The 15,129-nt window shown below is 40.5% G+C and overlaps 1 protein-coding gene across 1 annotated transcript; it reads left to right on the top strand.

Annotated features, from left to right (window-relative positions):
• Positions 1-382: 382 nt before the first annotated feature.
• LOC106597223 (protein-glutamine gamma-glutamyltransferase 2) lies at positions 383-14,564 on the top strand. Its single transcript, XM_045705612.1, has 13 exons — positions 383-491; positions 1,716-1,886; positions 2,842-3,093; positions 4,173-4,291; positions 4,751-4,879; positions 6,684-6,861; positions 7,128-7,263; positions 7,350-7,459; positions 7,636-7,878; positions 9,600-9,890; positions 10,512-10,675; positions 12,464-12,597; positions 13,516-14,564. Exons 1-13 carry the CDS (start codon positions 482-484, stop codon positions 13,691-13,693), a joined length of 2,115 nt encoding a protein of 704 aa, XP_045561568.1. The 5' UTR covers positions 383-481; the 3' UTR covers positions 13,694-14,564.
• Positions 14,565-15,129: the final 565 nt, after the last annotated feature.

Genomic DNA, 15,129 nt, shown 5'->3' with positions numbered 1-15,129 from the left:
CAGTTCAATCTCAACACAGCAGATGAAGACACATTTAGAGAGGGCTAACTACAGCACTTCAATCTCAACACAGCAGATGAAGACACATTTAGAGAGGGCTAACTACAGCAGTTCAATCTCAACGCAGCAGATGAAGACACATTTAGAGAGGGCTAACTACAGCACTTCAATCTCAACACAGCAGATGAAGACACATTTAGAGAGTGCTAACTACAGCAGTTCAATCTCAACACAGCACATAAACTCACATTTCTGGTTTAATGTAGATGCTGATGTGGTGATGATGACTATGTAATGACACATTTTCCTGAAAGTAAGAAAAGGTGTGTACATTAGTAACTGTGTGAAATTTGAGACATTCTTATAACATGGGTAGGGCTCCTTTAAAAGCCCTGGCATCCTTCCATTACTTACAGTACTGCAGTACTACAACAAGCAACTCAATCCACTTACCAACACAACCACGTGAGAGACAGCTTCAATGGGTTTTGGTAAGTCAACTAACACTGCTCATTGCAAGATTTTTGATCAAATTCAGATGCTGAAAAATGTGACTATTGCATTGTCAAGGTAGCCTATGTCATGTTTAGTGACAGAGGGTAATATAGTAAAGTGAATGGGTAATTGGGTGACTTGACTTGTAGAATGGAACATTTTCTTACAAAGAAAGATCATCCTTGTTGGTATTTGTTCATCTGTTAAACAGTGGCGGTTCTAGACCATTTCAACTGGGGGGGGCCAAGCTGGGGCCAGTTGTACTGTTAGAGGGGCCAGTTACATTACACGTTATTGTTGTCATATCGCTTTCTTCACTGCATTGCAGGCATTAGCAGGCAAAAGACCATGTTCATAATCATCATCACTGTCTAATAACGGATGTAAAAAAATTATGAGAGCAAAAATTAGTTATGTAAAAATTATTTCATACTCCACATTTAGGGGGGCCACAAGGGGGTCCAAAATTGATGAACAAATAAGGTTTTATATGTAAGATGGCTAAATAAAAAGCACAATTATTGATAATTATTATATTATTATTTGTGCCCTAGTCCTATAAAAGCTCTTTGTCACTTCCCACGAGCCGGTTTATGACAAAAACACACTCATTCTTATGTTTAATAAATATATCGTATAGTGTGTATGTGGCAGGCTTACAATGATGGCAAAAAATAACATTTGAGAGTGCGCTGCCCTTGGTGCTAGAGGGGGTAATAGATGGAGGTTGAATGTTTGAAGGGGTATGGGACTATAAAAAGTTTGGGAACCACTGGCATAGATAACAATAGCAAAGTTGAAAAATACATGTTTCACTTGAATTATTGTCATAGGTTCCTCATACCATTTCATACTGGCCCAATGCTGTCTTTTACATAGAGATCATATTAAATTCTAATTCCTAAGTCTATGGTCTTTCGCCTATTTCTTTCTGCATATTTATTCTGCATTTTGCATGGTGAAAGGCTACAAGTGTTTTCTCTATCCAGTGATCTAAACTAGCACTGACAGTGTTTCTGCTATGTTGCCGTCAGGCAAAAATGTGACAAACAAACATTGGGCAAGACAACATCAAACACAGAAACAGACACCCACACTAGAAAACATAAAAGTTGTATTATCAGGAAAAATAGAAAAGCAGGATTTTAACTAAGGGATAATTCAGTTTCAAATGAAAAATGTTTTATCTATATATGTATTAATTTCATTCTTTCTTGAAGACGTTGGTAAAGTAGAGCTCCACTGTGAGAAGAACAACACAGCCCACAAAACCAATGACATCTCAGTGAACAGACTGATAGTCAGGAGAGGCCAGTCCTTCCTGGTCACCTTTGAACTCCATGGCCCCTCCAGGCCCACAACAGACTTCCTGGAGCTGAAGGTGGAGACAGGTGAGCTATCTAGAATAGAAAATAGAATAACTTTATTTATCGCTGCTATTTATTAGGGCTGTTTGTATTAAAAGTTTCCCGGACCCAGATTATGCTAGTCCTGGACTAAAACACACTAGGATGGATCTAGGCTAGGGTAGGGAAATCGGCCCTATGTTAGTCCCCTTTGACAAGACAGACACGTTCAGTAATAATGACATTGGAACAAATCCTTGTATGCATTTTACATACCTGAGTTGAAGTCAATTCAATTTAATCTAAAAACTGAATTGCACCAATGACAGGACTTGAGATACCTCCAGTTGTAATGTATATGTACTCCTGACATCAACGTTACGCTGTCAGAAAATATTGAATCTTATTCGACAAATACACTGAGTGTACAAAACATTAGGAACACCTGCTCTTTCCATGACATAGACTGACCAGGTGAATCCTGGTGAAAGCTATGATCCCTTATTGAATCCACTTTAATCAGTGTAGTTGAAAGAGAGGAGACAGGTTAAAGGATTTTTAAGCCTTGAGACAACTGAGACATGGATTGTGTATGTGTGTCATTCAGAGGGTGAATGGGCAAGACAATAGATTTAAGTGCCGTTGAACAGGGTATGGTAGTAGGTGCCAAGCGCACCGGTTTGAGTGTGTCAAGAACTGCAATGCTGCTGGGTTTTTCACACTCAACAGTTCCCATGTGTATCAAGAATGGTTCACCACCCAAAGGACATCCAGCTAACTTGACACAACTGTGAGAAGCATTGGCATCAACATGGACCAGAATCTCTGAGGAACGCTTTCAACACCATGTAGTGTTCATGCCCTGGAGAATTGAGGCTGTTCTGAGGGAAAATGGGGACTAGTAATTTTTTGTACTCCCAGTGAATCACTGTTTCTGAAAGTTTTCATCAATTTCATTCCTACTGAACACAACCCACAACATCCTCTGTTCTCCATCCAGGGCCCCAGCCTTCGGAGGCATTGGGGACCAGGTCAGTGTTCAGGCTACCTGAGGGCTGTGGGAAGGGTTCCTCCTGGAAGGCCAAGGTTCACCAGGGCTCAGTGTTCCTGGCGGGCTCAATCACCCTGGACATCACCAGCCCAGCAGATGCCCCAGTGGGAGAGTACAGGCTGTCTGTAAAGACCAGTGCCACCGCCTCAGTGGGCAGCAGCCTGGGCAAGCTCCTTCTGCTGTTTAATCCCTGGTGCAAAGGTAAACACAATTCAATTCAAAACAACTTTATTATCCCTCATGGGGAATTCTGGACAATGAATTCACTTCCTGTGAACGAGATTTGAGATTATGGTAAAGCATATTTAATACTTTAGATTGGAGTTTAAAGCATTCGTAAAAATGTTAACTAGAACTGTGATAAATTCACTTTTTTAATCACAGAAAGGACAACAAATGCTGTGAATGCATCAATAATACAGCCATGGTAACACACAGTCAATATTTGATACAGTATCCAGAGGGTGTCAAATGTAGCATTCCTGAATGTTCTCATCAGTTTAAAAGCTGGAATTGGCTAACTTTACAGAGATTGTAGTAACCCATGTCGCTGTATGGGTTGGAAAGACGCCTCATAACTGTTTTGGAACATAATAGACACACAGATGCAAACAATGGGCCACAACATCCAGAGCAACATTATATGAATGACAGTCTGTGGTTATGAATGCTGTTCTCTAATATCAAAGTGGTGGCATTGCTGTTGAAACCATGTGATGACTTCATTGGTAGCACAGCCTATTAGCACAGCTTGGTAGCACAGCCTTGCAGCACACCCTGGTAGCACAGCTTGGTAGCAAAGCCTGGTAGCACAGCCTGGTAGCACAGCCTGGTAGCAAAGCCTGGTAGCACATCCTGGTAACAGCTTGGTAGCACAGCCTATCAGCAAGGCTTGGCAGCACAGCCTGGTCGCACAGCCTGCTAACATCCTGGTATTAAAGTCTGGTAACATACTGGTAACACAGCTTGGTAACACTACATTCTAGCATGGGAGACAGTGGTCATAACACAGTAACAACATGATAACATCCTGGTATTAAAGTCTGGTAACATACTGGTAACACAGCTTGGTAACACTACATTCTAGCATGGGAGACAGTGGTCATAACACAGTAACAGCATGATAACATGTTAAAGTTACTCGCAATTTAAACCTTGTCCAGATACCCTTTCATTTCAGTTTGTATAATAATGTATTTTATATTTATCTAGTCAAGTCAGTGGAACAAATTCTTATAATTCATGTTTTTAAAACGGCTGTATTTTGTTGCGGGCTGTAGAGGACTGGGTGCATCTACCTGAAGAGGAGGAGAGGCAGGAGTATGTGATGAGAGAACAAGGCCTGGTGTACAAAGGTTCTGACAAATACATCAGCTCTATGGCGTGGAACTTCGGACAGGTACACAGAACAAACAATACAGTATTGTACAGTTGAAAAGTACTAGCTAGCTGCTTATAACATATAGGGCTTGTTTCCTGGACACAGATTAAATATATTCCTCAACTAAAAAGCAAACTCAATGGAGAATCTCCATCCCAAATTATTTTTACTCTAGAGAAGTCCAGGACTAATCTGTTGTCCAGGAAACCGACCCCAAGTGTCACACGATATCTTAGTCTACGTGATTGGCTAGAGTCCTGCGTGGCTCCATTGGTAAAGAATGGCTCTTGCAACGCAAGGGTTGTGGGGTTCGATTACCGCGGGAGACCATTACGAACACTTATCCACTCAATACTGTAAGTCGCTCTGGATAAGAGCGTCTGTTAAATTACAAAATTGTAAGTTAGTATAGACAAGACATTTTAGAAATTGTTGTAGGGTTTCTAGCTAACCTGCCCAAATGTATTGTTTCTCCAGTTTGAAGACGATATAGTGGACATTTGCCTGAAGCTGCTTGACGTGAATCCCAAGTGTCTGAGTGACCCCGCGAACGACTTCTCTGCTCGTTGCAACCCCATCTATGTCAGTAGGGTGGTCAGTGCCATGGTAAGATTGGAGATCTGACCCACACCAGTAACAGGGACAACATTATTGAACCCCACTAGTAACAGTGAACAGGTTTCCATCCAACCTTTTTATGCGAGTAAAGTACATGTCAGATAAAACATTTCATGACATTTCATGAAAGTGCTGATGGAAAATGTGGCAGTCAACTTTACAAATGTTGACAAAACAAAATGCACAAGACAAGGTGGGATGGTTTTGAGTCGGTAAAATTAATTATGAGAGAAATGTTGGTGAAAATGCTTGTATTCGCAAATATTGATTTAATAACCATCATATCGAAGTAAACTTGGAATCACGCAATGACATCTTGTGTGGTCGTCCCACTACGACTCATCGGGAAAGCATGCCGTTTATTAGGCTACAGATAAATCAATTAATGATGAAGTTCACAGGGTGGTGAATGTGCAAGGTGATGAGCTTGATATTTCTTTCTATTAAATATTGAGGGCCTTATTCTGGTAACATGATCCTCGATGCTTGGCTGCCGTTTGACAAATAAAACATAATCTTATCATGTTGGCTATAGTGCATTCGGAAAGTATTCAGACCTTTTGTGAATTTCTACATTTTGTTACGTTACAGCTTTATTCTAAAATGTGACCAACCGCCTCGATCTTATGTAGCAAAATGTGATTATTATTCGTTTTTTTTCATTGGATAAAGGTCGAGACTCAGAGACAGAAAATGGTATATCATACACTGCATTTGAGGTACAATGTGGAAATAATCTGCTTTGAAAGCCCACTTTTGAGAAAATAGCCCTTGAATGTTTTGGTACACCTACTGGAGAGCTCTTCTACATCCATTCAGCATCGGTCACATCCTCATAAGCCTTAGCCCCGTTCATCTCTTTAAGGATTCATATGTGAGGCCATGTGGTAAACACACGCTATAGGTTCCTGACTTTTCCCGTGGCTAAACCAACTAGGCTCGTAATTTAACAATTGTATTCATATTTATGGATGGAATACAAGTTTCTAATTAAGGCACATGAAAGTTCACATGTTCTAGAAGGCATTTCTGCCAATAAACGTATTTAGATAAAAAATTAATGTTTACGTTGAAATGTTGCTCCTGTGAAGTAGTGACGTATGAATTTAATGGAAACACATCTCTGGTGGGAAAAGGCGCATATTGTTTTAATGCTTTTATGATTTTAGAATATTCACATGAATATCTGGCGCCACTTGGATGGAAATCCTAGCTAGTGACAGCATTATTGGTTTAACATTGACAACATTATTGACCCCCACTAGTAACAGTGACAACATTATTAAACCCATCTAGTAACCGTGACAACATTATTGAACCCCACTAGTAACAGTGACATTATTGAACCCATCTAGTAACAGTGACAACATTATTAAACCCATCTAGTAACCGTGACAACATTATTGAACCCCACTAGTAACTGTGACAACATTATTAAACCCACCTAGTAACAGTAACATTCTTTAAATCATCATAAGCTCATAGTTCTGTATAAACAGCACAATAAAATACATTGGTACATTTCTGGAACATCATCTAGCCCTGTTCACTATAAATGGTTCCAGTGCCACTAATTAAGGTGTTGTTACACATATAGGACTGGTTTCCCGGAGCCAGATTAAATCTAGTCCTGGACTAAAAATAACTTTCCACACTGAACATGCTTTTTAGTCCAAGGCTATGCTCAATCTAGATCCAGGAAAGCAACTACATTTTAGATAGTACAAAAACACATTCACTCAGCCAAATGACAGTTCTGAAATCTAATTTGAACATTATTGTCCTTGCCCAGATCAACGCTAACGATGACAGAGGTGTCCTGATGGGGCGGTGGGATGGTCGATACGATGGTGGCATGTCCCCCACTTACTGGAACGGTAGTGTGGAGGTACTAAGGAGGTGGCTCAAAAATGGCAGCAATCCAGTCAAGTATGGCCAGTGTTGGGTGTTCGCCGCTGTAATGTGCACAGGTAGGCTATCACTGTCCAATCTCTCTTCAATTATTATTTTAGTCAGTCAATCAATACAATGTTATTTAAATAGAACTACTATTGCATGCGCTCATACCCAGGGCTGTGATTGGTTTTTGAGAGGGATGGCAAGATTACCCACCACCTCTGATCAGAGGAGAGAGGCTGCGTGTCAATGCCTTGGATGTGCTTATTTTAGTTAACCAGTATTCTTTGAATGTGTTGTTTTAGTTAACCAGTATGCCTGAAATGTATTTCCTTGTCAGTACTGAGGTGTTTGGGAATCCCATGTCGAGTGGTTTCCAACTTTCAGTCAGCCCACGACACCGACAAAAACCTGACAATTGACGACTTCTTCTCCGACTATGGAGTCAGACCCAAACAGAGCCCCGACAGTGTATGGTAAGTGTAACATGAGGTCATTGTGGCTACAGTATAAAGAGTGATGCCAATAGCATGAAGTTTTGAAGACTGGTGTTTCTGCTCAGGAACTACCATGTGTGGGTGGAGGCCTGGATGAGACGGCCCGATCTCTCAGCAGGCTCCTTATACGATGGCTGGCAGGTTGTGGACCCCACCCCCCAGGAGAAAAGCACTGGTACTGTCCAACTTCCATCTCATCTCACACCATCTTACATAATAACACACTTCTGGAGGTTGTATGTACTGTATGTGTTACTGTGCAGATGGTTCTGAGTTCGTGTCCTGGGTCTGGGAGACATGAAGGGAACTCCCTGTTATACGCTCATGTTGTTTTCTCTTCCCCTCCCCCAGACGTTTACTGCTGCGGCCCTGCTCCAGTCAAGGCAATACTGCAGGGTTGTGTTGACCTCAAATACGATGTGCCCTTTGTCTTCGCCGAAGTCAACGCCGACCGTGTAACCTGGATGGTGTTCGCTGACGGCTCCAAGAAAAAGATCTCCACGGACAGTGTGTCCGTAGGCCAGAACATCAGCACCAAGGCAGTGGGCAGTGACAAGAGAGTGGACATCACGGCCAACTATAAATATGCAGAGGGTTGGTATTGAATGAACCGAGATTCTGACTATATCAAGGTTGAACTGTTATCAATTGATTTTGGAAATAATGCAACGTTACAAGGGTTATCCCTATCATAAGGGTATAAGCGTATTTTATATATTTGAGAACTCTGGTTGGTCTGGGAAATAGTTCTGTACTTTTTTAACCTCTATGGGCTAGGTGGGACGCTAGCGTGCCACCCGTGGTGCACTCCATCAACAGCAGGTGCATTTCAAGAGCGGCAAATTTGAATCCAAATAAATGTCAAAATTCAAATTTTTCAAACATACAACTATTTTACACCCTTTGAAAGATAAACATCTCCTTAATCTAACCACGTTTTACGATTTCAAAAAGGTTTTACGGCGAAAGCATAAATTTAGAGTATGTTAGGACAGTACATTTACAAGAGTTGTGTGTAATGTTTTGTCAATTCAAAGACAGGGTCACCAAAACCATAAAACCAGCTAAAATGATGCACTAACCTTTTACAATCTCCATCAGATGACACTCCTAGGACATTATGTTAGACAATGCATGCATTTTTAGTTCTATCAAGTTCATATTTATATCCAAAAACAGCGTTTTACTATGGCATTGATGTTGAGGAAATCGTTTCCCTCCAATAACCGGCAGTCAAGTCAGCGTCACAAATTAAATAATTAAAATTAGAAAACATTGGTAAAATATTATATTGTCATTTAAAGAATTATAGATTTACATCTCTTGAACGCAATCAACTTGCCAGATTTAAAAATAACCTTACTGGGAAATCACACTTTGCAATAATCTGAGCACTGCGCCCAGAAAAATACGCGTTGCGATACAGACTCGCCGTCATGTTGGGGAGATCTAAAATCGAAAATACTATGTAAATAATCCATTACCTTTGATTCTCTTCATCAGATGTCACTTCCAGGTATCACAGGTCCATAACGAATGTAGTTTTGTTCAAAAAAGCTCATCATTTATGTCCAAAAATCTCCGTCTTGTTAGCACATGATCTAAGCCAGCCGGACTTCTCGTCATGAACGAGGGGAAAAAATATATTTACGTTCGTTCAAACATGTCAAACGTTGTATAGCATAAATCATTAGGGCCTTTTTTAACCAGAACATGAATAATATTCAAGGTGGACGAATGCATACTCTTTTATAACGTATTGGAACGAGGGTACCCAACATGAACTCGCGCGCCAGGTGTCTAATGGGACATCATCGTTCCATGGCTCTTGTTCGGTCAGATCTCCCTCCAGAAGACTCAAAACACTTTGTAAAGGCTGGTGACATCTAGTGGAAGCAATAGGAAGTGCCAAAATATTCCTCAGCCCCTGTGTTTTTCAATGGGATAGGTTTAAAGGCAATACAACACATCAGGTATCCACTTCCTGTCAGAAAATGTCTCAGGGTTTTGCCTGCCAAATGAGTTCTGTTATACTCACAGACACCATTCAAACAGTTTTAGAAAATTTAGGGTGTTTTCTATCCATATGTAATAAGTATATGCATATTCTAGTTACTGGGTAGGAGTGGTAACCAGATTAAATCGGGTATGTTTTTTTATCCAGCCGTGTCAATACTGCCCCCTAGCCCTAACAGGTTTTAAGAGATGATTCAGAATGGTGCTGTGTCCACCTGTCACAATAATTCTCCCAGGTGAGTGAGAGCAACTGCTTGAGTCACCAGGTACTCATCCAAAATGTCACACATTTCAAACAGGCACAGAAAAGGAGAGAGCTGTGTACAATCTAGCTGTGAAAAGACTCAACATACCCGGAGAGAATTCAAACGGGACCCATGACGGCAAACCTGGCGTTTCCATGAAGATCGTGGAGCTGACCAAGCCGGTCAGCGGCAAAGACATCGACCTCAAGCTTATACTGAACAGCAACGACAGTGAAACTCGGACACTAGTGATCAATGTCAACGTTCAGGCCATGAGATACACCGGGATCCCATCCTCCCAGATACAGACCGAATTGAAAGAACTGAAACTCCTTCCCAACCAAGGTAGAGTGAAAATGTTCCAAACTCTTTCCGTGAGTAGGCCTACAAGGTTTAACTAACACAGTAGTACACACAGGGAGGCATTTACATCACAGAACAAAGGGAACTGAAACACTTAACAAAACCAAGAGCACATTGCAGCTATTCACCTTCATAATTCTTTGTCAACATCCTTGGTATGACGCACATATCAATCTCAATGATTGATTTTGGCAAAAACGTGGTGTGTTTCAGGAGTACATATAGTTAGAGTTTAACTGGTCAATTTAACAAAGCTGTAAATTCTCATGTATAGCTGCCATAGCGTTGTAGCAAATCGACTGACTCTAACTCTTATGGCAGTCAGGTTGCTAACGTTGCACTGAGGACACAACAGAATGTTAGGGTTGCTAATGTGGTACTGAGGACGGTACAGAATGTTAGGGTTGCTAACGTTGTACTGAGGACACAACAGAATGTTAGGGTTGCTAATTTGGTACTGAGGACGCTACAGAATGTTAGGGTTGCTAACGTTGTACTGAGGATGGTACAGAATGTTAGGGTTGCTAATGTTGTACTGAGGACACCACAGAATGTTAACGTTTGTGATACCTTGACAATCAAATGCATTGTCTCTGTTGGCAGATCTGACTATACCAATCCACATCCCCTTCTTTGTGTATGGTGAGAAAATGCGGGAGAGCAACAGCATCAAGGTTTCGGCTGTGGTCACAGACAAGGACAAGAGTGAGGCAGTGTACATCACAGAGAAAGACCTTGTGCCAGAGAGCCCTTCGCTCACCATCAAAGTGAGTACTGCATATTCCCAACATTGTCATTTCGCAGTCTGTCAGATCCTTAACTTCTATGGGCTAGGTGGGACGTTAGCGTCCCACTCTATTCAACAGACAGTGGAATCGCGTGGCGCGAAATATAAATACCTAAAAAATGCAATCATTTTGATTTTCAAACATACGACTATTTTACACCATTTGATAAGACTTTCGTTAATCTAACCACATTGTCCGATTTCAAAAAGCCTTTACAGCGAAAGCAAAACATTAGATTATGTTAGGAGAGTACATAGACACAAACAACCACACAGCCATTTTTCAAGCAAGCATTTATGTCACAAAAACCCAAAACACAGCTAAATGCAGCACTAACCTTTGATGATCTTCATCAGATGACACTACTAGGACATTATGTTATACAATACATGCATGTTTTGTTCAATCAAGTTCATATTTATATAAAAAAAACAGCTTTTTACATTGGAGTGTGATGTTCAGAAATTGTATTCCCACCGAAAACATCCGGTGAATTTACTAAATTACTCTTGATAAACGTTGACAAAATACATAACAATTATTTTAAGAATTATAGATACAGAACTCCTTTATGCAATCGCTATGTCAGATTTTAAAATAGCTTTTCGGCGAAAGCACATTTTTCAATATTCTAAGTACATAGCTCAGCCATCACGGCTAGCTAATTTGACACCCGCCAAGTTCGGGGCAACCTAAAGTCAGAATTACTATTAGAAAAATTTGATTACCTTTGCTGTTCTTCATCAGAATGCACTCCCAGGACTGCTACTTCCACAACAAATGTTGTTTTTGTTCCAAATAATCCATAGTTATGTGCAAATACCCCCAGTTTTGTTCATACGTTCATGTCACTATCCAAAGGGTAACGCGCGAGCACATTTCGAGACAAAAAATTCAAAATGTTCCATTACTGTACTTAGAATCCTGTCAAACACTGTTTAAAATCAATTTTTATGGTATTTTTCTCGTAAAATAGCGATAATATTCCAACCGGACAATACTGTATTCATTCAAAGAGGAAAAGAAAAAATGGCGAGGTCTCGTGAATGCGCATTTCCATTCACTTTGCCCAGAGACAGTAGACGCCCCAATCCACTTTCTGGCGGCTTTAGAGAGCCAATGGAAGCCTTAGAAAGTGCAACATAACCCCACGGATACTGTAGTTTCGATAGACAAGCAAAAGGAGAACTACCAAATCGCAGACCGTCCACTTCCTACTTGGAATCTTCTCAGGTTTTTGCCTGCCATATGAGTTCTGTTATACTCACAGACACCATTCAAACAGTTTTAGAAACTTTAGAGTGTTTTCTATCCAAATCTAATGATATGCATATTCTCGTTTCTGGGTAAGAGTAGTAACCAGTTTAAATCGGGTACGTTTTTTATCCGGCCGTGAAAATACTGCCCCCTAGCCCAGACAGGTTAAGCCACTCCAATCACCTACTTAGAACAGCTCAACTTTCTCTGAGTGACATTCATTGGGGGTCTTTACATACTCTTGGGTTACCATGTTAGTTTATAGGTGGCAAACACACTAGTAGCGAGAATAGCAATTTGCAAGGACAATAAAGGTTGGCCTGTGAATAAACGTGTTGTGAAGATGAAAATCTAAAGTGTTAGACTGTCATCTGAACAGTTGATCTATTAAATACAACGTTAATATCAGTAACAGCCATTAAACTGGAGATGGGGTTTATTCAGTGTGACAGTTCCAATATAATATACTATTTAGCAAATTCTTTTCTTCGAATGTGTGCTCTCTTTTAGGCCATTGGATCTGAATTGCAGTATAGTGAAATGACGGCAGAGGTTGTGTTTGAGAACCCTCTATCCGAAGGTCTGAGAAACTGCTTCATAACAGTGACCGGCAGTGGCTTGCTGACTGAAACAATGGAAGCCAGGTAGGTCTTTGTGACATTTCTCTTATGTCTTTACAAGCAAGGTTTTAGTTTGTCATAAAACCTGATTCCATCCCACTGTGCAAAAACCGGTTGAATCAACATTGTTTCCATGTAATTTCAACCAAAAAAATCAGTGTGATGATGTTGAATCAACATGGAAAACTGATTGGATGTGCAAGAAGTAAACTTTTAACCTTTTTTGTTGAGTTCTAATTCACATTAGGTGATAACTCAACCAAATGTAAATCAGAACTAGATGTTGAACTGACGTCTGTGCCCAGTGAAATGTGTCCAAATTTGAATCCTGGATGTGGACCCAGTTTTTGCCAAGTGGGATGGATTCAGGTTTTATGACAAACCGAAACTTTGCTCGTCAAGTTGACAATTTAGCTCTTAATCTCAGAAACCCAGACCTAAAATCTCAGGAAATTGTGTAAAATGCTTGATTAGGTTCTGGTGGGAAATGTTTGACAGAAGATACTAATGAGACTAGAGAAGTCACCAGCCCCCTAAACAGAAACTCTCAGCCAAGCCCCCCTTCTGAAAACGTTCAGCTTGAAATCATTGTCTGAAATCATTGCTTGAAATCCCCGCCCACACTTTCAGCACCACCTCCACCCAGTCCTGATATGTCCAGATATCTGGTGAGGAAACCAAAGCACCAGAACTACGGTTCCTTGTTAGTTGTGGCATCACAGTCTTTTGACAGATGATTCAATACAATTTATGTTACGTAGTCTGTCCACAAGAGATTATTTAGCTCTTGACTAAACTAGAAAGTACATGCATTCATGGGCTGTTCATGTGGTTAAAGCTTAGAGTTTTTCCATCTGAAATATTTTACACTACCTTGTGTGTTAAAGTTTAGAGATCTAAAGCTGCCTTGAGGTATAATGTTTTTCACATGTGTCTCCTCAGAATGCCTTTGCTAAAACAAGGGCAACGACTACGTGTGATGATGCCCTTTACACCATACAGACCCGGTCCTAAGAAGCTAGTGGCCGGCTTCAACTGTGATCAATTCAGGGACATTAAGGCAAGCTGCAATGTGTACATCAAACCCGTCACCGGTGTTGTCCCCCCACTGCGTAGATAGTAAAGCCCTCGTGAGAATAACTCTAATAACTCAGATAAGTTCCACAATTTATACCTTATTTTCCTGTTAAGTCAAATTAGGATATAACGTTAGGCCACCGAGACAGTGTCCAAGTTCTATAATTCTCTGGTAGAATGTCCTGCTTCTATTTCATCACACACAACCGTTAGCTATTTTCTAGTTATGCTATTTTTGACCCCCAGGCTGTTGATGTCATGCAACCTGTAGTTTTTATGTTTATAGTTTTTCATAAAGCCAATAACAAATTTGATATCGGACGACAATTGAATGTTCATGATGTCACCGCAACAACTGTCGAAACACGTAGTATAAACCAGCCTTTAGTCTTGATGATAGTTTAGTACTTTGCTTGTTTAGTACATAGCCTCACATGTGAATCCTTAAAGAGATAGTTGGGGCTAAGGCTTAAGAGGGTGTGAACAATGCTGAATGGGTGCAGACAAAGAAGAGCTCCTCAGTAGCAGTAATAAAACATTCAAGGGTCATTTTCTCAAAAGTGAGATTTCAAGTTTTTCAACTTTCAAAGCAGAATTACTTTCCCATTGTTCTTCAACTGTAGTGTATGATATACCGTTTTCTAATTCTGAGTCTCTAGTTTTATCTAATGTAAAAAAAACAATTTCAAATTTTGCTACAGAAGACTGAATCGAGCTGGTCGGTCACACATGAAGATTAAACATTTTCAGGCCTACTGTACATCTTACTGTATAAATGATTGTTGAAAACAAGTGTAACATGGCTTGACTTTGTCTATGTAATTCTCTGTAATTGTGGTGCATGTATTGTTGACTGGTGTGGCTTCTTAATGCATTTTAAATTGTCAAATAAAATAAAATAAAATGCATAAATATCCTGATTAACTTATTGTTCTTTCAGATTTCAAGTCTGTCACTCTAAGAAAGATTTGCAAACAGGCTTATGCCACTGTTAGCATCTGGCTGTATGTCCCACTAAAATACAAAGCTTCTGGCTGTATGTTGTCTGAGATTCCTAAAGATTGGAAAGCTGCCACGGTCACCCCGCTCTTCAAAGTGGGAGACACTCTGACCCAAACTGTTACAGACCTAAATCCATCCTGCCCTGCCTTTCTAAAGTCTTCGAAAGCCAAGTGAACAAACAGATCACCAATCATTTTGAATCCCACCGTTCATTCTCTGCTATGCAATCTGGTTTCCGAGCTGGTCACGGGTGCACCTCAGCCATGCTCAAGGTCCTAAACGATATCATGACCACCATGAATAAAAGACAGTACTATGCAGCCGTCTTCATCGACCTGGCCAAGGCTTTCGACTCTGTCAATCACCGTATTCTTCGGCAGACTCAACCTTGGTTTCTCTAATGACTGCCTCGCCTGGTTCACCAACTACTTCTCAGATAGAGTTCAGTGTATCAAATCGGAGGGCCTGTTGTCCGGA

Source organism: Salmo salar, chromosome ssa22 (genome assembly GCF_905237065.1).
Source record: "Salmo salar chromosome ssa22, Ssal_v3.1, whole genome shotgun sequence".
Taxonomy (NCBI): Eukaryota; Metazoa; Chordata; class Actinopteri; order Salmoniformes; family Salmonidae; genus Salmo; species Salmo salar.
This window is presented reverse-complemented; position numbering and strand designations above follow the sequence as displayed.

Coding starts and splice junctions, on each gene's coding strand:
- LOC106597223 (XM_045705612.1), top strand. Junction 3,094..4,172: donor GTTTAATCCCTGGTGCAAAG/GTAAACACAATT, acceptor TGCGGGCTGTAG/AGGACTGGGTGCATCTACCT. Junction 9,891..10,511: donor GAAACTCCTTCCCAACCAAG/GTAGAGTGAAAA, acceptor CTCTGTTGGCAG/ATCTGACTATACCAATCCAC.